Here is a 27,812-nt window from a genome sequence, read left to right as displayed (position 1 = left end):
TATTTTCTGAAGCGATTACTGTCACATCTCCAAACCATGATCAGTGCGAAATTTGGTAAGATATTAATTGGTAATCCACGAAGATTAATCTATATTGTCAAGCAGAATAGTACAACAGCATCTGAAGGATCTGCACCACTAGAACCTGCAGCTAAGTTATTTTCTCCCAGAGAAGAAGAAGAAGAAGATGATGATAATGATGTTTTAGAAGTCCGACCAAAAAGAAAACGTATCATTCCACAATGGTGAACGTACAAACCATGAACAGAAAGTTGAAATCTATTTATTACAATCCAGCACATCCTGCATGATTTTCCACAGCAAAAGAATTATGGCAAGCCACAGGAAAATCTATACCTCTAGCCAAAATAAAACTTTAGCTAAACACACGTACCTACACGTTACATCGTCCTTTACGTCGTCGTTTTCGTAGAGATTTTTATGTTGTCAGCATTATTGATCACCAACGGGAATATGATTTAAATGATTTACAATCACTTCAAAGCTATAAACACAATTGCCGCTATATTCTTATCGCCAGAAATGGGATGTGGCAATTGTAGAGATTCATTATACACATTCTTTACTTAACATTAACAGCGAAAGCAATAAAAAATATTACAAATCATCAGGTAGTAATGATCATTAACCATGGAAAGTTGTAACTATTCCTGTACGCTATTATAACAATATACGGGGTCTTATTTATGCAATTAATATACAACGTAAAGAAACCAATTTATTCATATCCCATGTTGCAACTAATAATATGTGTCTCATAAAACATCCCAATAAGGACACATAAGAGAGCGAAGAGGAGCTCTAGAAGTCTGAACTTTTTAGAAACGTCCTAGATAGGTGAAAATATAGTTAAAAATTGCAAAAGGTATCATGTAAATTACCTCTCTTTTCTTATATTCTAGTATACTTTTTCGTTCACATCCAAACATCTCTATTCAGAATTACGAGATAAAGGCGAAGAGAGAAACATTTCCATTTCAAGAATTATATCAGGAAAAAAATCTTTTGACTTAGACTAGATTCGAACTCGCAACCCTTGAATCCATGGCTCAGCGCTCTATCGATTGAGCTAACAACTACTGTCGGAAAAGCCAGATTTCTACAACTACCGGTTGCTGAATGGTGTGTATTAACGAAGTTTGCCGAGATAATTGCTTCATATAGCTACAATAATAATAATAATAATAATAATAATAATAATAATAATAATAATAATAATAATAATACTAATAATAATATAATAATAATAAAGCAGAAGAAGAACAGAATCTAAAAAGTCGCATATGTTAAAAGTTTGATGTGCAGAGTAAGTCCTAATATGAGATTTTATTAATTATATATAATAAATATAAGCGTGGGTTATTCGTGTGTGCTACTCAAACTGCGCAACTCACTACCTAGTCCCATAAGGGTTGTACGCGTATGGTACAGTAGCCTGCGTCCTCCAACCGTGAAGAATGTTTCTGTTTGAACCTATGCGTGTCCTAAGAGGAAGGAGGAGATTGAAAGAAAGAAAAGTGGTTTAGAAATTATGCAAACGTAGAATATGTCACGAGGTGAGGTGATATAGAATTCAGGGTGTCTTTCAGCTACTACTCTACACAAGACGTGCATCTACGACTTAACGTGGAACCCGAACCACACGACTCCTGACGGGAATCGAAACCCGTATCACCTCTAGTTCTATCATGGGAGACACAGGAACATGTAAAAATAATAGAAAATTTCTTCTATCTTTCTGATAATGAAAACAAAGTTGATACCAGATATAAATAACGAAAAAACATATGAATTTAAATGTAAAATTTGAGTCCAAAATACCCACTTATAAACAACTGCTGAATTTTAGAAAATAAAGCCATGTAAATTGAAGTTATGTGATTAACTTGGAGCTTCAAAAACTAACACCCAGAAACCGCCGTGTAAAGTCTAACTAATGCAAATTTTTTTATTGCATAACTTGCTTTCGGCTAGGCGGGGAGTCCGCCCCCAGACGCTTGCATTTGCTCTTTCTCCGACCTCTCACTTCTCATATCCCTAAAACCTCTGATCTTAACTGGTTTCGAGATATGGCTATCTTATTGTAACAATTTCAACTCCCAACTTTGTCTTCCTGCTGTTTTTCTTCTAACCGTAATATATATATATATATATATATATATATATATATATATATATATATATATATATATATATAACGCTGAAATACATTTTTAATCAAGATGTTACTACTCTTAAGGGATTTTGGAATATGGCCATTATATTTTACTAATTACAATTTAAACCTTTTTTTCTAAGGAAAAATAGAAAACGCAGAAACATGTCTTTAATTGTTTTACTTGCAAAACCTAAACACCAATTTTCGTTCCCGGCGGGAGCTCATGTATTTCGAATTCCACGTTAATCAGTAGGTTAACGTTTCATATAGCTTCGCTACTTAATGGGACGTTAAACTCAAAATCAACTCAACCAATTTTCATGTCAATAACCTTAACGATTTTCGAGTTATGACCATCCAATTATAACAATTGTAACTTTACCCTATTTTCTTCCTTTCTAGGGCAAATATCATAAAAACGCTTACATACATATCTAATTATTTTAAATGAGAAGTCCATATACCAAATTTCATGTCGTTAACACTCAAAGATTCCAAGGTATGGGCATTTTAAGATAATTTCCACTCCTCTTTCTCCCTTTTCCCTTCAAATTTCCAAATATTCTTCTTTTAGTGGGACCTTACATTACAAATCATATGCCCTTTCTAAACTTCAAGTTTCTAACTTAAGCGGTTTGGCCTAGCGTTGATCAATCAGCCAGCCAGAACTTGTTATTTTATATAGAAAGATACATAATAAGCAAATTAATGACAAAAATATTACTACAAAAGCAATATAGCAAAGAACTCATATACTTTCAGCAAAATATGTAGATATTCATTCATTTGGTAAAATTCATAAAACTAAGGGCACAAGCTTAGCGTACGCGCGTTTGGCGTGGGAGACCCAGGTTCGATTCCCGGTGGGAGCTCATGTGATTCGGATTCCACGTTAACCAGTAGGTCTACATATCATATAGCCTCGCTGCTGAACGGGATGTTAAACTCAAAATCAGCTCAGCTCTGCTAAGGGCATAAGCAGCGTGGACCTACGGCTTTTTGGGTCCAACCACAGATGACAAAATTACACCCCTATTGCTTTACAATTACTGTAAATCTCCCTGCTTTGGAAATGAACGGAACTTGACATTCGCTTCACCAACTTTTCTATTTAGTGTGTTCATTTTAAAGCCGTACACAGCGCATGAGGGCATTGCTAAAGTTTTCAAAGTCAATGTAAGAAATACAGATGAGTTCTATTTACACAATGTGTACAGTAGAAAATATTCAATAATATTCCACATAGAAAATATCATACACAACAGTGTGTAAGAAATTCATCAAATGTTTAAAAATCAAAGAAAACATACTTCAACACAAATGCAATTAAAACCTGACTCTGAGAGCGCTATAATGTTATCTTGTTCGAAGGGTCAGTGATTTTGTGTCGAACAGGCTGAGCGTGGGCTTACCCTGTCTTATGTTTTGCAACATTGCTCTTGGTCAAGTGGTTTATTGCTTGTGCCTTTAGGTATTTGCCCTAAAGCTATACAGCGAGTTGTGTGCGTTCTTCCTTCCCTGCCCCTCGCTAAAATGATCGAAAACGACAACCGATGTTCATGTAGAGTTCATAGTTTCGAGGTCGCTGAGATGGTTAGGCGTAAAGCTATCAGCTATTTTCTGTTAGTGATTTCTTCATATACGTCTACCAAGTTATAGAACGTTCACCTCTGGTGCTTGGGGTCACGGGCTCGATCCCAGTCCCCGCCAAGTGAACTTTGTGGTGGATAAACACCGTGTGCATGGGTTTTCTCGGAGTTCTCCCTTTCCTCCCACTTTCTTCATTCCACCATTTCATTCATTATTCATCATCACCATCTCCTTTAGCCTAACCGGCATAACCGCGGGACGTAAAACTCCAAGATTTCATTTCATTTCATTTTCAAGTTAACGAACCTTGACATACCTGCGTACCGTGGTTGGTTAGTGTGTCCTCGATGGCTATTTTTACTTTTTCCATGATCATCCCATACCATACAGTATTTTTTATGTTTTGAAAAAGCTTGATTCTATCAATTCGTTAAACAACAATGTTTATTTTTTTCTAATCATGTTTCTTAGTATTATCCTCTTCAATCTAACTAATTTAAATATTTTCAATAATTCAGAATTTAGACTAAAAAATGTTACAATGATCAAGAATTGTATAAGAAGAGGACTCTTCATTTCTAATCATTGTCATAACCGGAAGGGAAAACTTTAAAAAAAATTGAAATAACTTAGCAGATGTAGAAAATCGACGGAAATAATAAACATCAACTATTAGTTGACTCTTAGAAGTATAACTTGTGCCTTTAGGTATTTGCCCAAGTAGAAGATGCACTCTTTGCTTCATGAAAATAATAAACATTTTCCAAAAATAATTACAGAAAAGTAATTTCATGACATTTACTGAGCGAACGTAGGTTACTGGTTAGCGTTGACCTTTGTAATTGTGAGTCTCCAGGTTCAAATTTCGATACGAGGCATCCTGACTAGTGATTTTGCAGTACCACTGGGCGAATACCGGGATACTTTTAATACATAAGCTTTGGCAAATTGTCTTGAAAACTTTGTTCTTATGTTGTTAATGTTTCAGTGTGAAATGGTATTTTGCTGCATGGAAAATATTTTTAGTAAACAAAATATAGTAGATGAATGGTTAGCATAAGGGACTCCTACTTGTTTTCTTTAGGTTCAAATCCCGACTGTTCTTATTGATTTTTTCTTTTAGTTACGCTCATATGTTGCGCTCCAGAAGTTCAATTTTGAATTAAATGTAGTCGCAGCTAGTTTAAACTGAAATTATTTTCAAAACTTTTTGCTATTATATGTTTTTGTTTTACTTGCGATGTTTCAACTTTGATATTAGATCTTAGACCTTGATGTAACTCATTTTCCTACGTCATATTATGATGAATGTTTTCACAACAACGATAGTCGGGCGGTAATACTGAATTCCATTGTTACTGCAGGGCCGGATTTTGAATCCTGCGAACTACGCGTTCGCAGGAGGCGCCAGGTGAACAGGGCGCCAAATTAGAAAAATGAATTTTGTTTTAAATGTAAATATTCATTTTAAAAATGTTATGATGAAAAATTTTCTTCATATAGCTTCGAATAAATATTGTACAGACTGAGATACAGATAAAATACATCAAAAGGACAATAAAGTCGAATCTTCGCTTGGTTGGCTGTAAAACACCCCTTTACAAATGAAATGGACTCGCACATCAATTTCTTGCTGTACTGTACTGTGGAGTTACAACCACAGTTATTTGCTCAATTATCAGTTCTTTACTGAAAGAATGTGGGGATAGCACTTCGAATGCCAAGAGAGAAAGTACGTGGGGATCTGAGCAGTACAGCGCTGAAGTAATTAATTGGGATGAATGAAATGAAATGCATATTTTCTAATAGAAGAAATCACAGAGACACAAAGGTTAGGAAAGGAAAGGGTTTTACTGTACTTCAGCCATTTCGATATGATGAGCCTCTTCAAATATCGGGTGAAGCCTTATCCTCCAATTCGTTGAGTGTTTCCGTCTGGTATCGATCCCGGACCTCACGTTCGAGAGTGAAGAACCTCTCGACCTCAGGGCAACAGCTCCCAGATGTCCTGGCCTCTTCAGAATGACACCTCTGTCATGCAATGGTTGGTGAGGGCCTAGGCGTGCCGACCGTCTTTCAATTGCTGCTACGACGACTCTTCTGAATAGGGGTCCAAAGTGTGTTTCTGGCGGCTTCTGTCACACTTCTCACCTCGAGGGTCCCGTTTCCCCTGGTTTTGTTCTACTTCTTTGCTTTCGCATCTTCCTGGTGCTCCGCGCGTGGATGACTAGCTCATCACAATTATCTTGGTCAATAGGGAAGTTTGTTAATTGCTGAAACGGCGTGGCTGAGCTTGTTTTGATGAAGTTACGGAAACTAGGAAGAGAATGGTAAGCATGAATTTGTATTGGGATGAGGTGACAACATACGGAAGTCTCTTCTTTATTATTTAATAATTACAATTTCTTGTTTGAAGAACACTAACAACATACAGGGAAAATTCAAAATAGGCGCTAAGCCTGATATCCTCTAGAAATTGATGCCAATGCCACACTTACAAGAGATGCTAGTTTGAGGAAAATTTCCATGACACAGGATAGACCTTTTAAAGAGGAAAGAGGGATATTGTACGAATATGAGATAAAATCAATGTAAATTTAGCTTTCCAATAGATGTTGTATTAAGCACTATGACCGTAGAGCTAAAGACTGGTATTCTTTCCACAATCCCACCATATGCACAAAATACAAATATAACAGACTCTTCATTCCTTTCTCAACAGTTAAGGGTTGAGAAAGATCACCGTAAATGAAATGCACATTATCAAAGTTGAAGCCAGCATGGGCACCCAAAAGGGGACGAAAGGGCCAGGCCCCACCTGGCTTACGACAAGTATAATGTATATGTATAATTTCTTAAGATTTTCTTAATACAAATAAAAATACCAAACGTAATATAGTAACGAGGGAGATGACCACCCTAAAAACATTCTTCGGGCCCCCATGCAAGCAAGTAGGCTTTCTTGTCCATTCGTCCAGGGAGTGGAGCGAATACTAAGAAAAGACGGGCGGTACAAATGGGTTCTTTAAAAATCATTTCTGAGGGAAATTTTAACTTAAGTTCCTATTGACTCACAATCGCTGTCCAGTGCTTAATGCTCACTTTGTTAATATCTATTAGTCATTTGTCATTCGTCAACATTTTCATTTCTATCCTAAGTCATTTCGTTTTTGTTTATATTTTAATTTATAATGATGTGTGCTTTCACTTTTTAATAGTACTTTGTTTTTCATGTAATAATAATGACCAACGATATAAAACCAAGTGAGCATTTTATCGGAAAAGAAAGCTACAAAACGTGAAAGAAGATAAGAGGCACCCGAAGGCTCTAAAAAAGTTTCTTTCGAGTGCTGGACAAAATTAGACAAATATTGAGGTGGGGAGTTGTCAATATCAGTCACTGTTAACGAAGCATTTGTAGGTCGACATTCTCTTGAAGCTGACAAATTTATTTTAACCTGGTTGCAGTAATTTAATTGTTGAATTAAAATGGAACGATACGGTCATTTCGGTTACGGGTCTGAATTAAATTTCATGTATTTCAAAATTTGTTTGAATACAATTAGTTTTCAGGTGGCATATAAGTATAGAACTTGAAAGGATATAATCGAAAGCGACGAAAGGTCATTTGGATGACAAGTATTTTTTTCAGTACTCTTACTTTCAATCACAGCAGCGTATACAGATGCTCGTTTTATTATGACAGATAACAATAATTATTAATCCATTCTCTGCTAATAAATTTAGATGGAGCGATATTTTAAATTAGTAATAATTCTAATGCAAAGTAGAGTTTTGATTATTAGTTTCTTGTGTTCAGGGATGTACCGACATAGGTGCTACGGATGCGCAAGGGGCCAGGTCGAGACAGAATTTTCCAGACAAAATTCGAGTCGAGACACGGCTCTTCCAATAGAGAAATATACATTTTTCGAGTCGAGCCATCACTTTTACAGCACATTTTCGAGACGAGACAGCCACAAATCTTGTATCGTGCGCATCCCTAATAGGTGCAGTTTTCTATTCAGAAAACATCTTCCGGGGGGCACACTTAGTAGGGCCACTGCTGGTACTATTTTATTTATTATTATATTATAGACGTATTATTTTGATCTCCTCCCGGGGGGAGTGGCCCCCTAAAATATGTGTGGACGAAACACTGAACAGGCAGTCTGAGAGTCTGGATCCCCCAATTAGCATAATTTCAGGGGGCAAATACACAAAATTATTTGCATTTTATAGGTTATTCCGAAAAAATCTTCGGACCTCAATGGGTGCATCATTACTTGTGTTTACATTGTGTTACTGCCTGATTTCGAACGTCTATGTTGGAAAGAAACACGAAAGAATTGAATTGTTCTATAGGCATAAGAGGCCCTGAAAAGAATTTTTGCGGAGAAACCTGATTTTAAAGTTCTGCCACTGATCGGGGACAAATTACATATAAATTAAGACACACACTTTTGTCATTTTTTGTGTATTGAATTAGTTTAACTAAAATTAATAAAGAATTATTTGAAATCAAGTATATCTCAAGAACGATTAAATGGACTAGCTTTGATGGCCATTGAAGATGACATTTTGAATGAAATTGATATGGATGCAATAATAAGAGATTTTGCCAAATTGAAAGCCAGAAAAGTGTCTTTATAACATGAACTTTACAGTAACAAAGAAAACGAGAAATTAAGCTAATTACCATATTTGTATCACTAGAAAACACTATTTAAATATGCTTTTAATGAAGTGTAAGAGCATATCTCTTTGTCAAAATCAAACCTGTGATAATGTTAGACTTGAAGCACATTAGTTTTATTCTATTTCGACTTTTATGTTTCAACTGTATTTGTCAAAATACATCTTAGGTATACATTTTAGTTGTTTCCTGTGCTTATTTAATAATAATAATAATAATAATAAAAGATATAAATTATTAAAACTGGAACTTTGGTCATGATTCATCCACAGTTAATTAGGTTTAATTTTACCATTTTCCTTTAATACTCACTGGAAGACTGAATTATTATATATTGAAGAAATTTGTAATTGTAACAATTATCTGAAGAATTTTTTTCCATTACAGCTTTCAATTGTTTTATTATCATATAGGCGGGGCGCCTAAATATTATTTGCTTACAGTTACGAAATTTGTCTACAACCGACTCTGTTACTGTTATATATATATATATATATATATATATATATATATATATATATATATATATATAGAGAGAGAGAGAGAGAGAGAGAGAGAGAGAGAGAGAGACAAAGTTTTGACTCAGAAAAAGTACTGTTGAACGTACGATGCTACCTGGGCTCCTGGAGGGTGCACAATTTACCCCTAAAAATGTTTTCGATCACTGAAATAAATTCCTGCCTACGATCCTGTAAAGCAGTAAGAATGTTAGGGACTGATCAGGGTATAATGCCTCCCTGGAGCAACGACAGTTCCCCAGAAATCATACCTCTGATAGGTCCGGATGTGACACCAGTATTTGTGTATTACCACTCTTTCCTCTCAGTGTACTGAAACTTAAGTCAAAGGAACTGTTCTGAAATCTTCACCGATTTTTTCCTCTGAAACCGCATGCGAATGGGGCCGACCTTGGTCATATACCACATCTGGAATATTACTATTTATGTCAGAGATACCGAAAAATATATATTCGACACAAATATAGGATGTTTCGATTTTATTTTATTTATTTTTTGCCTGTCACCCTCCCACTCTGACCTCCATGCCAACCAAGGCTTAACTTCTACGTAAGAAACATCGACAGCGTCACTATTCATCTGCGACCACGAAAACTATGATTTCGATACTAATATTGTTCATATTTGACTACTTTTACATGTCCCTTCCCCCTTATTACGAATGACTTCAGTGTCTCGCCTCACTGGAGCAATTTCAACAAACTTAAGTATAGCTATAAACCACCACCTGTAAAATAAATGTGCGGGTGATCTTTTTCGGAGAGGAATTCATTAGCTGCTTTTCCAATGTGGTGGCTTTATTCGCTTCCCATGCTAAAGATTGCCAAAGAGCTCAACTTTATTTGCAACACTGTGCTATGAATATAGATTTTAATGGCATTTACTTTCCTCAATGCTCGCTTAGGTGTTGCTCCCGTCACAGGAAAAGTGAGATACTGTTATAAATGAGTAGGGATATAAACAAAATACGGAAAACTATTAGCAATGACACCACTCGAAATGAGTTTTTTCAATATAATGGGGCAGTATTTTATTCGAATGTGAAGGAAATCATTGCGTAAATTGTCCCTTCCCCTCCTTAGAAGTCTAAGCTACAATACGTATCTAATAATTTTGAATTAGAAATATATGCATCGAGTTTCATATCCTTAACTTTAAGGTGTCCTGAGTTAAGTAAATGAATAAACTTCCTGCTAACGAAAGAGTAAAGCTTTGGCCTTTAATAGTATCGGGAGTGTAATATTGCATTTCAGCGACCCCGAAAGCTATTGAAAAGACACTCATATATTTCAATTAGGAATTTTTAATTTTCACCCCTCCCATTAAACCTCCATGCAGATAATGCTAAAATTTGATGTGATCGATATAGAGGGTATCATACATAATTCATGCACTCAAAAGCTATGGATTTAACATTAATATCTTTCATTTTCGATTATTTTTACATGTTCCTGTGTCTCCCATGATAGAACTAGAGGTGATACGGGTTTCGATTCCCGTCAGGAGTCGTGTGGTTCGGGTTCCACGTTAAGTCGTAGATGTACGTCTTGTATAGAGTAGTAGCTGAAAGACACGCTGAACTCTATATCACCTCGCCTCGTGAGATATTCTACGTTTGCATAATTTCTAAACCACTTTTCTTTCTTTCAATCTCCTCCTTCCTCTTAGGACACGCATAGGTTCAAACAGAAACATTCTTCACGGTTGGAGGACGCAAGGCTACTGTACCATACGCGTACAACCCTTATGGGACTCGGTAGTGAGTTGCGCAGTTTGAGTAGCACGCACGAATAACCCACGCTTACATTTATTATATATAATTAATAAAATCTCATATTAGGACTTACTCTGCACGTCAAACTTTTAACATATGCGACTTTTTAGATTCTGTTCTTCTTCTGTTTTATTATTATTATTATTATTATTATTATTATTATTATTATTATTATTATTATTATTATTATTATTGCAATAGCTATATAAAGCAAATTATCTCGGCAAACTTGGTTAATACACACCATTCAGCAACCGGTAGTTGTAGAAATCAACCTTTTCCAACAGAAGTTGTTAGCTTATTCGGTAGAGCGCTGAGCTATGGATTCAAGGGTTGCGAGTTCGAATCTAGTCTAAGTCAAAAGATTTTTTTTCTGATATAATTCTTGAAATGGAAATGTTTCTCTCTTCACCTTTATCTTGTAATTCTGAATAGAGATGTTTGGATGTGAACGAAAAAGTATTCTAGAATATGAGAAAAGAGAAGGAAATTATATGATACCTTTTGCAATTTTTAACTATATTTTCACCTATCTAGGACGTTTCTAAAAAGTTCAGACTTCTAGACTTCCTCTTCGCTCTCTTATGTGCCCTTTAACTAATTTCTACAGTTACTTAGTGAATCACATATACATATATTACAGATGTATCTCTTTCTCTTCTCTCTACATCATGTCTGGAGATGAATGTTTTGACAATAGGTTACAAACACGATTTTAAAAAATAATACGATCTGCGATATCAGTGATACATATTGTGGTGTTTAACTTAACATATAAAACAATAAATAGAAAAACTGAGAATACGAATCTTTTCGTGCACTGATGCTTCAATAACAGTGAACTGATGCTTCATATCTGTGTCTTTACTCCCTTCACCTATGTTAATTCCCTAGTCAAAATAAAAACTCTTCAAAATTAATCACAAATTCTTATACAACCATCCCTTCCTTGGAGTACTGCGCGGTCACATACCCGTCACTGCGATGTAAAGGCACTCATGGCGACGAGGATACAAAACTACATTTCCGTCGTCGTCGTTATGACTGATCCGTGTTTGTAATACTACCAAAAATAAGCGTTATCCTGTATCTTCAACGTCTATATGGGAATTCTCTATCAAGCAGGACATGGCATTTGATGTTTCCTTAGTGGCTTACTTCGTTCTGTGTTACCACTTGTGAAGTTAGGAGCTGAAACTGTGGGAAAAGAATTATTAAAATCAGGTGACAATATGGTTAATGATATTGTGATCTCGAATCAACCGCTGGAAGAACAGTTGCATCAACAAAGCATAACCAAATTTACAAGAAAAAGCTAAAAATAAGTTGAAAAGTATGCTGGGAAGTGGATATCATAAACGAAAATGGGATGACTGCTCTCAGTTTGACGTTGAGCTTCCAACGATCAAAAACACCATCAATCCTACGAAGAGACGTAAATTATCACTTGAGGAGAAGAAGAGATCATTGGCATCGTCACCAGATATATTTGATTAATTCAACAATGGCTTTCTTGCATCATCAATCCTGTGAATGTGTAAAAAGTGAATTGGACACTTTTTAACGTTACTCACGCAAACCACTGTTCTGGACAATCGTATTATAGACTACAAACTAATTAGTTCAATAGCTGAAAATTCACCAATAGAATTTGTAGTGAGTGGTAGCAGTGATGAATATATTAATTTGCCACAAACTTTATTGTACATCCAAGCACAAATTGTGAAATCAAATGGTTCCTCCTTGGCCAAAACGGATAAAGCAATTGCACCTGTCAATGATTTTCTAAATGCTATGCTTAGTGAAGTACAAATCTACTTAAACAATAAACTGTTTTCATGTCCGTCAAATAATCATCCATATCGTTCATACCTGGAAAAACTGCTCAATTATAGTGATGGAGCTAAAAATACACATTTACAAACAACAATTTGGTTTCAGATACGGTTGGTCATATGAATGCAACCACCAGGGAAGACAAAGGATTTCTACAACGCTGTGAACTGACAAAACAAAGTATGAAATTTTATATGATTGTACATCTTCATTGCGGCACTTTTAATCAAGATAGATTTTTAATTCATGGTGTGGAATTACGTGTGAAACTTATTCCTGCGAAACCAAACTGTTGTCTCATGGGCAGTGAAAGTTGTGTCAATGCAAAAATCAATATTCTAGATGCATTGTTGCAGGTGAAAAAATTCAGCATTAGCCCTAGTTTCAAATTGGCACACAATAAAATTTTACAATCTACACCGCAAAGTATCCTCTGACGAGGGTTCAAATGAAATAATTTACCATCCCGAAGGATATACAATCCAAAACTATTGATAGCCTGTTTATGGGAACATTGCCAAATCATATTATTGTAGGATTTACATCAAATTAAGCATCCAGTGGAACTACTACCAACAATCCATTTGCATTTCAACATCTAAACATTAATTTCTTTACATTGTACGTGGATGGAAAAGCTGTACCTTCAAAACCATTGCAACCCAGCTTTGAAGAGAGTCTCTACATTTCATCATACCACACATTGTTCTCAGGCTCTGGCATATATTTTCCAATACTGGAAATACACTTTCAAGAGCCGACTACAAGAATGGATATACACTGTTTGTGTTTGACCTAACTCCGGCTTCTTCTGCTGGAGATTGCCACTATTGGAATTTACAACGACATGGAGCAACCCGATTGGAAGTTAATTTCCAAGAGAAATTAGCAGCACCTGCAATCTGTATTGTGTATGGGGAGTTTTCCTCACTCCTAGAGATCGACCACCAGCGCAACAGTATCCTGGACATTTAAATTACAAGGTACGTATACGTTATGTGTCATTTCCATTCTCCATGTTGAATACATTACAATTAGCTAGTGCTTTTAATGGTAGTCCATTATTTAGTAATAATTTTACCGGGGTATTTGCAAGCGATGATTTGCCATCACGGATTTCTCTTCCTCTGGCAATCATTTAAATTCAGATCCATCATAAAACTAGGAAGCCATTGCATTGCAATTTATATTGATAATCGTGGTGTTGGAGACTATTTTGACAGCTATGGCCTACCTCCTTATGTACCACAACATGTTGCATTCTTAAAACTTCATTGTATGTACTATAAATATAATAATAGCCAAATGCAAAGTCTTGGTTCATCCGTACGTGGCTATTATGCTTATTTTTATTTGTGCTGTAAAATCCAAGGAAAATCTCTGCGTGAAATTCAATACTTGATCACAACAGTACCCACGGTTAATGATCGTAGACTACTGCAAAATACCTTCCAGTTAATTTTATCATATTTATCATTGAAAGTTTATTTGTTATATTATCACGTATTTCTATACTAATCTTTTTCCTCGTTCTTTTTACAGAATTCACTATACGAAGCTATGCTGCAAAACATGGAAACAAATCATAACAATCAAGAAGAGAAGGAGGTCCAATGAAGGAACCCAGCTCAATATACAGACATTGTCAATACCTTAGTGTATGAAGAAAGAAAACGAAGCAACCAGAAACTGAATAAAATACAATTTATGCTTATCTATGTTCTTTTATTGTTCATTCCATCAATATGATACATACAACGTTATTAGATTCTCCTAAGGAACTGTACGATATATGATGAGTACCCTGGGCAAAGTTTCCACCTAATTCCTAGAAAACATTGACCAGGGACCCGTCGCGCATAAAAACCAAATCATCGATAACGTGACCGTACTACACCCTAAGGATCCTACCAAATTGAAAGGGGATACCCGTCCATACCTTATAACCTTATCAAAAAGGATAACTTGAGTCAATAACCGAACAAATGGTTGTACTAAAAAATTTTGCAATAGGACACCGAAATTTATCATGATACATATGGAGGTCCTGTACTATGCTTAAATTGGACAATACCCTAATTCTACGGTGGACCTATGCCAAATTTTAAGAAGAGTGCATCAATATACCCATGTCTTATGATCGAAAATGGACCCCCTACACATAACCATATAAGGTAATAGGACCTCATCAAAGGGGATAACTTAGGTCAAAACCAAACACGTAGTATTACGTATTGCTTACGTTTATTTTTTGGCAATTTTGTACCCCTAAAAGGGAACGAAGTAGACCACCCAAATTAAACGTGATACATACTAGGGTCCAGTACTATAACACCAAATGTTTAAAATTGACAATTTCCAAAATTGAAGGGGAGGGCCAAGGTACCCCTCCCAAATTTTTAAAGGGGTGCATTAATGTACCCATATCTTATGAAAGGTAATGGACCCTTGTATACGCCCATATAACTATATAGGGTAATAAGACCTCATTAAAAGGGATAAATTAGGTCAAAATCGTCCGGAATTTGAGTTTTTGGCATTTTTCTATCTACGAAATGGAACGACATAGCCCCCCAATACTACTAGAGGTACATACTAGGGTCCAAGGCTACGACACCCAATTTTTAGATTTGACAATTTTCAAAATTTAAGGTAGGTGGTAGTATGTACCCCTGCCAAAATTTAGGGGGTGGGCCATGGTACCTCTGCCAAAATTTAAAGGGTGGTCCTAAGTACCCCTCGGTCATTGACTCCCGGCGCATGTCATTGAACTTTGACCTTTGACGTCACGAATGTCGGGGTCAAAGTACAAATTTAGATAGGGTGTCGGAAATACTACTGCTGTGACTTCTAACATAAAATTTTTAATCAATATATTCAAGGTTTCATTTTCTTGCATAATAGCAGAAAACATGGGAGCTACTTGCGAGTTTTCCTATCGGCCGATAGAAGTGTTTAGATATAACACATGTTTCACATCATCAAACAAAGACGTAAGTTCGGTATAAAGGCACGTATTTATCTGCTTTCCTCCACGTGCACCATCAGTTTCATTCCACTACTTGTTTCGTCGATTGACAAGTTGAACGTTCATTGCTGTTGTTTGTAAAATGCAATACGTATATTTAGATAAGGTGATTCCTTTTTTCAAGATCGAATGCGTAGCATGCCATTCACGAAGTATGTTTTCCTATTTTCTTGTCCTAGTGATTTGAACGTTTTGCAACGTAAGTTTCTAAATGATATTGACCCGATTCTCTCTGAGTAATGTTCGATTCTTTATTCACAGCGATATAATTTCGGTTATGTAATACATCACACTTGTGGCAGGTATCCACTATGGGTGATTTAATTTTAGATTCAGCTTATGAAATTCTCTTTCCTATATTTTACGAGATATCGCTTTCAAATATTCCTCGATGTACATCTGTAAATGCACATGTGGTGGCAAGAATAAACGACTACCTGTACGTCTTGTGTAATGCGATTCCGATGCTGGGATGAAGAGTTATGACGCTTCACTGCATCACATTTTCCGATATAATGTGCACTCTTTGATCTTCTGATGTAGTTCCAGAAATACAATCCTTTCCTCTGGCAATAGCAAGCGTAACAAATATTTAGGTTCCATAAATCAAATTATACACACACGTACGCGATTACCATTGATTTTGAATTTCAATACGTGTATCTTTGGTCTGTTTTTCTCTTTCTCAGGATCATTTTGCTCTTATTTCTGCTAATGGTTGGTTGTTTGCATTCAACGAGGGGCACAACGTACGCAACCCCTTTATTTCTGACTCCCAACGGCCAGTATTCTTCAAACAGCCTCTAAACTTATACATCACTCGTCTCTATCAAACTTCTCTCAAATATCATGAGACTTAGTGATTCACGGTTTTAATGGTTTTGAATATCTGGACTTCACTCTGCTCTTTCTTCAACTTGTGGAACATCCTTGAGTTATATTGGATTTCCTGGTACGTTTGTCATACTAGGTAGGAATAATACACTGCTACTGTTACGTTCACTATCAATGCCTGATACAAACGGTTTTTCTCCTTTTAGTCATAACTGCTTAGGTCAGAAGATTCAATTTCACTGCAGCACCGAAGTCTTTCTTTTTCCGCAGTGGTCGCAATATTTGTTACATTGTCAAACTGATGATTTCATTTCATTTAAACATACCTAAGAACTATTGAACTGATGGATTATCTGATTCTTCACAAATGAAACTGACAACATTTCATCTCGCTGCCGACGAAAGTAAATATCACAAATGCACACAAAAATTTATGAAATAATATTTGAACAGAATTTCAAAATATGCGTTTTATACCTGGTCTCCTGGCCTGGGTCTACATTTGGATACAGGCATACAGTGTTTCATCCGGACATGTTTCGTGGAGGGCACTACCCCGGAGCTCTGAGAGTGCTCTTTCCGAAGGAGACCTAAATACAACGTCCATAATATTATAAATAGAATAATACCGCTTGAAAATAACATATGTCACTGTAAATAATATTGTACACCGTGGAACATTTTTTTCTCAAAGAAATGCTGCAGACAAGAGCCTAGAAATCGGTTGCGGCATCTTAAGCACATAATAAAAATAAAAGTATACATATACTGCTTAGTTCCGATACCTGCTTGCGATATTTGTATCAATTGTAAGATATCCTTCGACCTGTAGTCCACAACTTTCAATTTATTATTTTTGTCTACCAGTAGTAAACTTCTACATAATATTATTGGTAGAAAAGCCTATTAAATTTTGAAATGATGGGGGAAAAGCGGGAAGTATTGGAAACTGCTTGTCGATTCTTAAACACTGTTGCAATACGTTCCTAATATGAAAGAAACAATGCAATTTGTAAAAAGAGCTGACAAACTGAACATGGTAGGCTTCAAAACACACCTTATTTACTGGACGAAGCAACTGTGGTCTAAGTAGAATTAATAAGCTGAGATTAGGCATAAAAATGTGTTATTATTCTGTGTTTATAAAATATCTTTTGAACACTGATTACTTCCTTGTATTTATAATGTATATTGACTTGTACTATTAACTTGGTCCAAAGAGTATAAGTAAACATGTACTCTTCTTTCCTGCCCGGTACGTGTATCAGCTTGAATGACTTATACTAATAGTACTAAGAAGTGATTATTCAAATCCAGTTAAGAATTTACTTATAAGAAGTTAAATAGAAGTGGAGCGTGACACGCAGATCTAAAATTTTGGTTTATGTCATTATGGCCCCTTTCAGACGTACGTTGTTCCTCCCACACAACCTAGAAATATTGTTAGTTTTAAATCATACTCTGGTTTAGGAACTTTATCAGATATGTAAAACTAAAAGTTCATAACCCTTGCAAGAACTAAAACGCGAAAAATAAACAGATAACAGAATAAATTATTTAAATAAATTATATTACCTTAAGTTTATATATAAACTTTGTTTTGTTTTACAAAAATGTAATTTAATACAGCAAACCTAAATTTAATACTCCACATAGGTTTTGCATAATCATTTCACATTTCGTTATGAATACACTTAATGGAAACATGATATTTCTTGAAATTAAAATCATGCCCTCAATCTTTATAATAGAAACATAATCCCATAACTTATTTATTTTGAGTTGGTGATAGCTAACTTTATTATCAAGAGGAAATGGTACAGTCTTATAACCCATATAAAATTCTAGATATTCGTTCTGCAATTAAGTTCATTATGCAAGTTTCTAAATTTTCTTTTTGCAGATTTTTTATGACCTACAACAGCATATGTAATCTCTCCCATATTTTGTACTTAATCATCTTGTTTTTATTCTTTCATTTTGTTATTATATATTTTAGACTCATTTCTAGTTATATTTCTATTTGTAGCAAAATAGTAGAGTTGTTTCAATCCCCCCTAGAATGTTTGATTTCTCCATTGATCATACGTAAAAAATATAACTAGTTCATGTTTATTGGCGAGGTAAATGCTAAGATAATTTTCGGAAAGATGTTTAATATTGACATTAATATATACTAATGCAGTGTGATGAAATTGCACTGAAACATGAATTATAAATGTAACATATTTTAAAACATTTCTTAATTCATGTATTATTCAACTAATTTCACTTATATATCAGTAATGTCATTATGTTCTTATCTTATTAAATTAAATACCTAAATTACTTAAAAGATAAGATTTTAGTCAAAAAATCAAACGAAATTGGCTAATCGAGACTATAGTGCTAGAACTAACAGTAATCACTATTAATTATATGAAGAGATTTGTCTCCACTTTCCCTCCATCACTCTCCAACTTGTCGCTCATATTGTTCACGCCATAGAAAACCTATTCGATTTTCAAACCACAGATTTATGTTTATAATTTTCAGAACTTATATTAACGACTGTTTCATTAAATGTAAGGAAATGTTCTCTTTTGCGCTCTCAAGAATATATAAATATATAAAATGAAAAAAAATATGGCACAGTTACTCGTTGTTGATGGAAGCAAAGTTTCAAGTTTTTAATATTTTTTGGTCCAAATTATTTCTAGTTGCATTTGTTAATGATTGTGCGCTATTATGAACCATGTTACAGCTAAGATCATTTAATCTGTGTTCCATATACCTGATGGCATTCCAATCTCGATAACAAGTTAGTTTTAAAAGCTAATAATGAATCTTGATGTCCTGTGTCTACAACTAATAAATTAAATTCTTGTTCATCTATGCATTTATTATATTCAAAGGTATTGGCAATTTATTATGGTGTCACTTTATATTGTGTCAGTCTCTCAATATGTTTTCAGCACGAATTCTAATACTACATAGCCATATCGATGTATGTACTGTGTACTTCTTTTGAATAATTTAAATCAACATAATGTTGTGTTCAATAGAATCGTTGAATATTATCATAAACATTTTATTTAGGTTATAGTATTTGGTGATCAAAACCAATACGTGGCCAGTTAAGAGCAATTTAAATGTACAAGGACCGTGAACCAATAACTTATCGGACACATTAAGTATAACATTTAGCTAGAACTTCAACTATTTGGGAACACTCTATTTCATTTTATATATACTGTTTTACTTTTAGGTAAATAAACTACATTACATAAAATATCATACCCTTTAAGGAAAAAAGTACATTACTCTCTTTTCCCAATAAATTTTCTTAGAAAGAAGCTCATACTTCACAATTCAATCAGAAATTATTTGTTTCAGTACTATCAGTCAGACTACTACTTTCTGAAGTCATGCTGTTACTTTGTGTAACAAAATTTATTTCGGTTCTCTATAGCAGACAGTTTGTTTTGAAAGTAGGTGAACCAGAATCACGATACCCAGATATAGTTCTCATAATGTATTTCATCTTTGATAATCAGGGCAGAACAAATTTGATCTTAATATCTGCAACCAAATACATAATGTTTACAATAATTTCTCATAAACACTTCTAAGTAAAAAGCAAATCAAACATGTGTAAATATAATTAATGATTGACAATTCGGAAAGGGTTTAAATGTGTGATCGATAGGCTGAAAAATAAACATTATTGATAGGTCAGTGTACACTTTGATTGATAAAGCTCCGTAGGAGAAGAAGATATGGCACTTAAACTTCCGATTACCATTGATGTGTAAAATGATTTTTTAAACCCTAGAACAATATAATATGCACACAGTTTCCGGGAATTAACGTTATTTTGCAAATATTTCCTAGTGTAACTTGGAAACTCGATTATCTATCAAGAATTCGTTATAAATTTTTAGATGTGAAATAAATCTGAGTAACTGAGTTCATAAGTTGTATGTGTCATGAATCGGGCAAGGTCTTGTTTACTATTTCCTTTATTCACTAAAACTTTATTCACTTCCTACTTTACACCAATGACCTAGACACGCGACTACTTGCACAAAACAGTACAGTGAACTCACCACTTAAGCACAGGTGAAATATCAGATCATACTGCGAATATACGTACCAACTGTGAAGAAAAAATATAGTACATCCGTCTGGGGATGGATATTACCGACTAAGGGTTAAGTATGAAGTATCGTCTACTCTTGTCTCTTGTCTTCGTGTAAATAATTTAGTGGTCTGTGAAACATGTTATATAAGCTTTTAGTTAACACAAATACTTGTTCTGCGCACTTTAGCTACTCTAATATATATTATTGTAATTTAACTTTTCATATTATTTTTGTAATTCTTTCTGTTGTTCACCTAATTCAACATACATTATTGAAAATGTAAACTAAGATATTTTCATGGTCTCCAGCACTGTTTTTCGAACCATGGTATCATTTTCCTATAAAAACTGTTGTTATTGTCAAGCATGTTACTTTTGAGAGTAATAGCTATCCCAAAAAGTAATATCGAAAAGAGCAAAAACGGATTCCTGGTCACAAACAAGAAAAAATGTTGGTACGACAAATAGTCTGGAAATGGACAGGGCCGAGAAAGACGGCTTCGAATGGGGAGAGTGAACTTACCATCGCAATAATGATAGGAGCTAGGAAGTGGTTGAGAAAGACATAAAGGTCCTCTCAGATTGATATGTTAATTGCATGTTACATAACTGCGTAAAAGATTCTCCATACGCAATTTATAAATTCACCGAACGTCTGGGAATAGAGGATTTATGAAAAGGTGCAGTGAAGATGGAAAACACACAGAAAATGTTATTATCCAAGGCACAATTGCACACACATGTACGATTAGAGTCAAAGTATAGGACACTTATTGTGGTTGCTTAATCCCAGGGGGCTTTGGAGAGTGGTATACCAGAGAGAAACTTGCAGAGAGAGGGTAGAAATGAGAACAGGCCTAACTAGTTGTGCCACATAACAGACAAAGTTCGCAACAACATGCTGTATTTGTAACGTAGCATCTTACACAGATCAGCACAAAAAAACTAATAGGTCATACGTGCTAAAATAAACGTACCTACAAATGTTCAAAGAGCACTACTTCAACATCTATAGAACGTGCTACACGTAAGTTTCCAATGCATTTTATCATCCCCGGTGTCTTTTGTAACTGCTCACATGCATCTTTAATGCAATTTTGTAAATCGTCAATTTCCTTTTCCTAAGTGTGAAGTTCGACTTTTCCGGATTCAAAACTGTCTAGTTACCCCACTGCTCACTTCTGGACGATTCTAGTATAGTTATAGCCTAGAAATTCAGATTACTATCTAGAAATGAAAATCATCACTGGTTAAAATGTCGAACAAGAGATCTCCTGGAAATAAATATTAAGCGCACTAATAAAGCACTAAATTTAAAATAAAAGTCATTTTATCCCAAATATTTAATTTACTGACTATTAGTATCTAATATTGAAGTCTCATAGTTATAATTATTATTTAATTATTATTTCATGGCATTTTTATTAACTATGAACGTAAGTTCTTTTCAACACCTTCACTGATACAAAATAATGTTATCCACTCTTAGTTCCAATGCCACCTAAGGACTACAAATTTTACCCTGGAATTGGATATTACAAATTCAACACGAATAAGAAAGTTTATGACGACGCTGCGGCCACTTGTGAAGACGAAGGTGGCCATTTAGCTATCATCAACTCGGAACAAGAAGCAGTTATTTTACTGAACATGTTTAGGGCAGAGTGGGACATCCATAAAATCAACACATGCGGCGTATGGGCTTTTCTTGGTTTTTATAGACAGGGAGATGAATTTGTTACAATATTTGGTAAGGAAATTTAACTTCAAATTTTCAATTTATCTATATTTTAACTATCCTAGCTTTATATATCCTTTTTAAATTTCCAAAATATGAAAATACCGATCATAAATATACACATTATGTATCTACGTCACAAGTAGTTAGTCTCGACTTCAGCAGCAAAATATCGGTGATCTACTATTAACGGTATGTCCTTCCTACGCGACAATCTTATGAAACTTTTTGCTCAGAGGAGAAAGTATATGATATTAGCGTAAAATCTAAAATCTATTTCTTCCAAAGAAAAAATACGTGGCTAGTACTGCACTGCATTACTGACAGAAAGAAGATAGTCAAAAGCAAGTGTGCCAAAATACTCCAGTATGAAAACAAATTAAAAACAAAAAATGAAAATCACATCAATGGAAAGTACACTGATAGAAAGGAAGTAAACATTTTCATACCAGCAATTGTATTTAAGCCAGTTGTCACTTAGAACAATGTAGGATGGGTGAGCAACAGTCTGAGTCTCAAATAGGATTTTTAGAGAATAGCAATCTACGGCAAGTTATATTGAGATACACACATGGTGTGAAGATGCAATATTGAAAAATACGAAATAAACCATCACACTTTAGTACGCACTGTTTTAAATACAACACGGATCGCAGATGGCTGGAAAAGCCTGATACGGTCAGATAAAAAAAAAAGCTTCTCTAATTTTAAAACATTGGTCTTGTTTATGTATAATGAAGGCACAAAAGTGTATAATCACTGTTTGTTACGGCATTCGTGATTATTACTTAATTTTAGAGATAAGCTGCTGCATATGAAATTTTTAGAAAGGACATCTTAGGGAATACATTGCTTGTAGACAAGGATGAACAATGACCCACACGCATTTGTATTTTGTTGTCAACATGGGAATTATATATTGTCTGGTATTTCGAATTGGTAATCCTCGTATCACAGAAGTGTTGATCACCAAAGTCTTGGGTTATTGTTTTCTATTATCAATATGTTCAAAATTTTAATTGTATCAACTTTTATACTCCAGTAAACGTAAGTAACCTAACTACGGAATGCATCCCGAGCACCCTCTGAACTGATATTTATCCCTTTGTGATCAGCGTCATCAAGTATAACAGATATTTAAATTACCATTTTCGTAAGTGTTGGCGCATAACATGTTTAAAAGGTAATACCCCTAATAGAGATGATACATTTTGAAGTTTCTATATCACATACGACGAGCTATACTCGATTGTTTCTAATATGTATTCCTACATGCACAAACATATGCCGGGAATTTAACGTTAACATTTGTAAAAGAATGAATATAGAGGACTGGTTATTATTTAAATACGCCATTGATTCTGGGTGATAAAGCATGAATACCTCTTACTTCTGTAATAAGATCTGAGAGCTTTTTTATGAGATAATTAACCATTGTATCGGAAGATGAAGGTAGTGGATGCGTTTTTCTGTAGTGAAGGCATCGTATTCCATCTGATCTCAAGTGTCTCTAAGTTTACAAATTACAACCATTAACGTGTTATTTAAGTTAAAATATATAATCTTTACATGGTACATGATACCATTAATCTACTTGCTTGATACAATGATATTTGTATAATTTTACCATAACAATTAGCGGCTGTCAAAATGCTTTATATAAAATCATATAAAGACGTCCAAAAACAAGGCATAAAGTAAGTATAATTTTCAGTTCAACACCGTCATAATTTTCATGGAATTCATGCAAAAAGCATAATATTATTTGTTAATGCATAAAAAAATCCCAAAGCGAGATTGGTGTTAATATTGCAGTGATTGTATTATTACATTTCATGGTTTTAATTTTAAGAAAGCGTTTGTCTCGGTATTCAGTTAATAAACCCAATAATTTAAAAATAGATCAAGGAAAACAATTACATAACAAGGACGTTTAGGAGTAGTACCGAAAATTTCATATTAATCATTACTAAACTTGTAGAAGTGTAAAGTCTTCTGTCGTAGAAAGTTGAACGTTATTCTTAATCAGAATTTGAAAAAAGTGTATATTAAACAGATTTATAAGTGATTCTAAATAACACAAGAATTCGTTTAGGAATACTATAATACATTCTGACTATTTGGTACGAAACTTGGAGAAAATACAAAGTATAAACAAGAAAATCTAGAAAATATGTAAAAGAAATATAGAAACATATAAACATAAACATAAAATTGTTGATTTTCTTTGAATAAGTAAATCTAAAGGTTTTTGAAATGGCCTACGCACTAAGTTGTTAAACTTGTTGTTATAACTAATCAGACCATACCTTCAAATCAAATAAATTAAAAAATAGAAGGATTAATACGAAAGAACTTACAGGCAGATTTTGTGAGCAATAATTATTTTTAAAAAGCTTAATATTATTGAATAGTATTTAAAAAGATAATGCTAAATTATGTTAAAGGTTAGGCTTTCATGGTTAGCGTAATAGCTGCATGCCTATCTTGTAAATATACATAAACATCAAGTTAGATAACAATTACATACCGTTTATTGCTGTTTTAATACACATGAAATATATAAATAAAGTAGAGAACAATATTATGCATCTTACATTCAATATTTACGAGGCTTAGTAATTCCAATAATTCATAATGAAGGTAGAGCCAAATTTTGCAAAATGAATTTTCTATATAACAAATATAAGGTATCTTAATGCATAGACAATTTCAATTTCTTCACAATATTAATTTAAGTTTTTGAAGCGTTAATAAAGAATGGCAATAATTCGGGTAATAGTGATAAAATCGACAGTTTTATCTATATTAAAAGGTAACTGATTTTGTTTCTGATATACGTAAAAACAAAATATAAGAAAAGTATAATTTCCTCAAATAGATGTGGTAGTAAACAATAATATATGAACTTTAAAAGCTATGTAAAAAAGGGATACCATGTAATTTTCGAGTGGCCAATTGAGAGTATTCTTTAACACTAAGATGAACAAATACAATACTCATATCAATAATTTTAATCAATACAACATACTCACTCTGGAAAATAGTACTATATTTATCAAAATGTAAAGAATATCACACATTACAATATCTCAGAGTAAAAAGAAATCCTTTAAAAATCAAATCAATAAAACATGAACTATATTAAAATGTAAAGGAATATTAATTTTTACAAATATTTAAAATAGAGAAATTTGGCAAATGCATGACCCTGTAAAGTTTAGAAATCCAAGTGATGGAATTTTTAAAATAACATTACAGAAAGACCAAGCATTGGAATTCTTTTAAATTTAATGTGTCACGTATGAATGCATAAAAAGAGAATACAACGTAATTATTTCAAAACAACACAACACAACACACAACATATATATGTGTTCGTAAAAAGAAAACCCAATATAATTGTTTTAGCACAACATAACATAATCGTCTCTTTCCTAAAAATAAAAGTGATGTTACGTTGGTCCTCAAATTCATAATATTCAAAACGTTCAACATCCTTCAGGATATATTAAGAACAATGTCCAGTATCATATAATTACAAACTTGTAGTCAATACCGCTTATGCATCGTTATCGCCAAAAGTGCATTAACATTGTCGCAAAGTATTACAAGGAAGGAAAGTTTGCGTAAGAAATTGTTATTAATTTTGAAGAACTTTTATTTTGACTAGTGAATTAACGTAGGTATAGGGAGTAAAAGGTCAGATTTAAAGCAGGAGAGCACTGTCATCTCTAAAAAATTCGTATTTTCATATTTCCATTTAATCTTTTATATGGTAAGTTAAACACCACAACATGTATTACTGATAGCGTAGATCGTCTTAGTTTTTAAAATCTTTTCTGTAGCATATTTTCGAAAGGTTCATCTCCAGATGTGATGTAGAGAGAATAGAAAGAGATACGACATATGTAATATACGTGCATCTGATTCACTAAGATACTGTAGAAATAAGTTGAGGGACGTAAGAGAGCGAAAGGTGATCTAGAAGTCTGATGGTTTAGAAACGTAGTAGGTATATGAAAATATAATTAAGATTGCAAAAGTTATCTTGAAATTTTCTTTCTTTTCTTATGATTTAGTATACGCATTTTCGCAACCAAAATCTCCATTCAGTATTACGACATAAAGTGAAGATAGACATTTACCATTTTAAAAATTAATTCAGAAGAAAATCATTTTAATTGGTCTAGATTCGAACTCGCAATCCTTGAGTTCGTAAGTCAGCGCTCTTACGCTTTAGGTAATAACTGCCGTTGCAATGGACTGATTTCTACAACTACCGTAGTTCCATAAGGGTTGTATGGTACAGTACCTTTGCATCCTCCAATCAGGAAGAAATTACTTTTTAGGAGCTTTGTGTATCTTAAAAGTTAGGTGGGAATTCAAAGAGAGAAAAGTGGTTTAGAAATAACGCAAAAGAAGAATATCTCACGATGTGAGATAATATGGATTTCAGAGTGCCTTTGAGCTGCGAATCTATATAAGACGTAAATCTATCACTCAACGTGAAAGACGAGAAGCACAACTCCCGCCGTTACTCGATACCTCTATCACATCTAGCACTATCTTGGGGAATACAGGAACATGTGAAAATAATCGAAAATGAACCATATTAAAGTCAAATCCATAGTTTTTGATGTCACTGGTATGAATTGTGATACATGCGATATCGTTCACATCAAAGTTTATCTCTACTGGTATGGAGGTTTAAACAGGGGGTGAAATTAAAATTTCTAATTGAAATACAGTATATGTGTGTCTATTCAATAGTTTCCGGGGTTATTGATTTTAAAAACGACACTTCCGATAGCATTAAAGTCCAAGCCCTTACTCTTTGTCAGCGGTAAGTTTATTCATTTGCTCCTGCCTGAAACGCGTTCCTGCAATTTCATTTCGATTCAAATACGTAATCGAATGGGAAAAACTAATCTCAAATATATTTTTAAAATTCAAAAATATTCTTCGCCTGCAACACCGTCTATTGCAGCTAGTAATTTAACAAACAAAGAGTATATTTAATTTAAAAGATAAATGTTAATTGCTGTATATGAATTAGTAATTTATGTTTTATCTAATAGAATATGGTGCGAATTAATGGAAAGAACTATGAGCTGGGGTAGTAATGAATGTGGTAGACAGGTCTACCGAAAGGGCAACAATTCATACGTGATTACGTATATATATATATATATATATATATATATATATATATATATATATATATATATAGGGTCGACATACACCAATGACGGAAAATTTGGGAGCTGAATCTTCAGATAAAGACAAAAAATGTTAATGAACATTACATGAATGGTGCTTCGCTTGGACACTAGAGGCGTGTTTAGTGTCACCTTTCGAGGCGGCAATTTGGAATATCGCAAGAACGGAGGCGATAAGAATGTCGGGTCAAAAGATATCAGAGGAAATCATATCCGAAGAATTAACTTATGCAAAAGTGATGGCGAAACAGTGGCTGCGGCAGAACGGGTACAA

The 27,812-nt window shown here is 34.1% G+C and overlaps 1 protein-coding gene across 3 annotated transcripts in view; it reads left to right on the top strand.

Moving 5' to 3' along the window:
* The window catches only part of LOC145683397 (hemolymph lipopolysaccharide-binding protein-like), a 215,165-nt gene that overhangs the window by 105,137 nt on the left and 82,216 nt on the right, over positions 1-27,812 (top strand). For all 3 annotated transcript variants that reach the window (XM_081754727.1, XM_081754729.1, XM_081754728.1), the window contains exon 3: positions 22,068-22,328. In XM_081754727.1, coding sequence (XP_081610853.1) covers positions 22,068-22,328 — 261 coding nt within the window. The remainder of the gene's footprint in view (positions 1-22,067; positions 22,329-27,812) is intronic.

The sequence above is a fragment of the Thermobia domestica genome, chromosome 4 (assembly GCF_964235325.1).
Source record: "Thermobia domestica chromosome 4, izTheDome1.hap1.1, whole genome shotgun sequence".
In the NCBI taxonomy this organism is placed as follows: domain Eukaryota; kingdom Metazoa; phylum Arthropoda; class Insecta; order Zygentoma; family Lepismatidae; genus Thermobia; species Thermobia domestica.
Note: the sequence above shows the minus strand (reverse complement) of the source record. Positions and strands in the feature narration are given on the sequence as shown.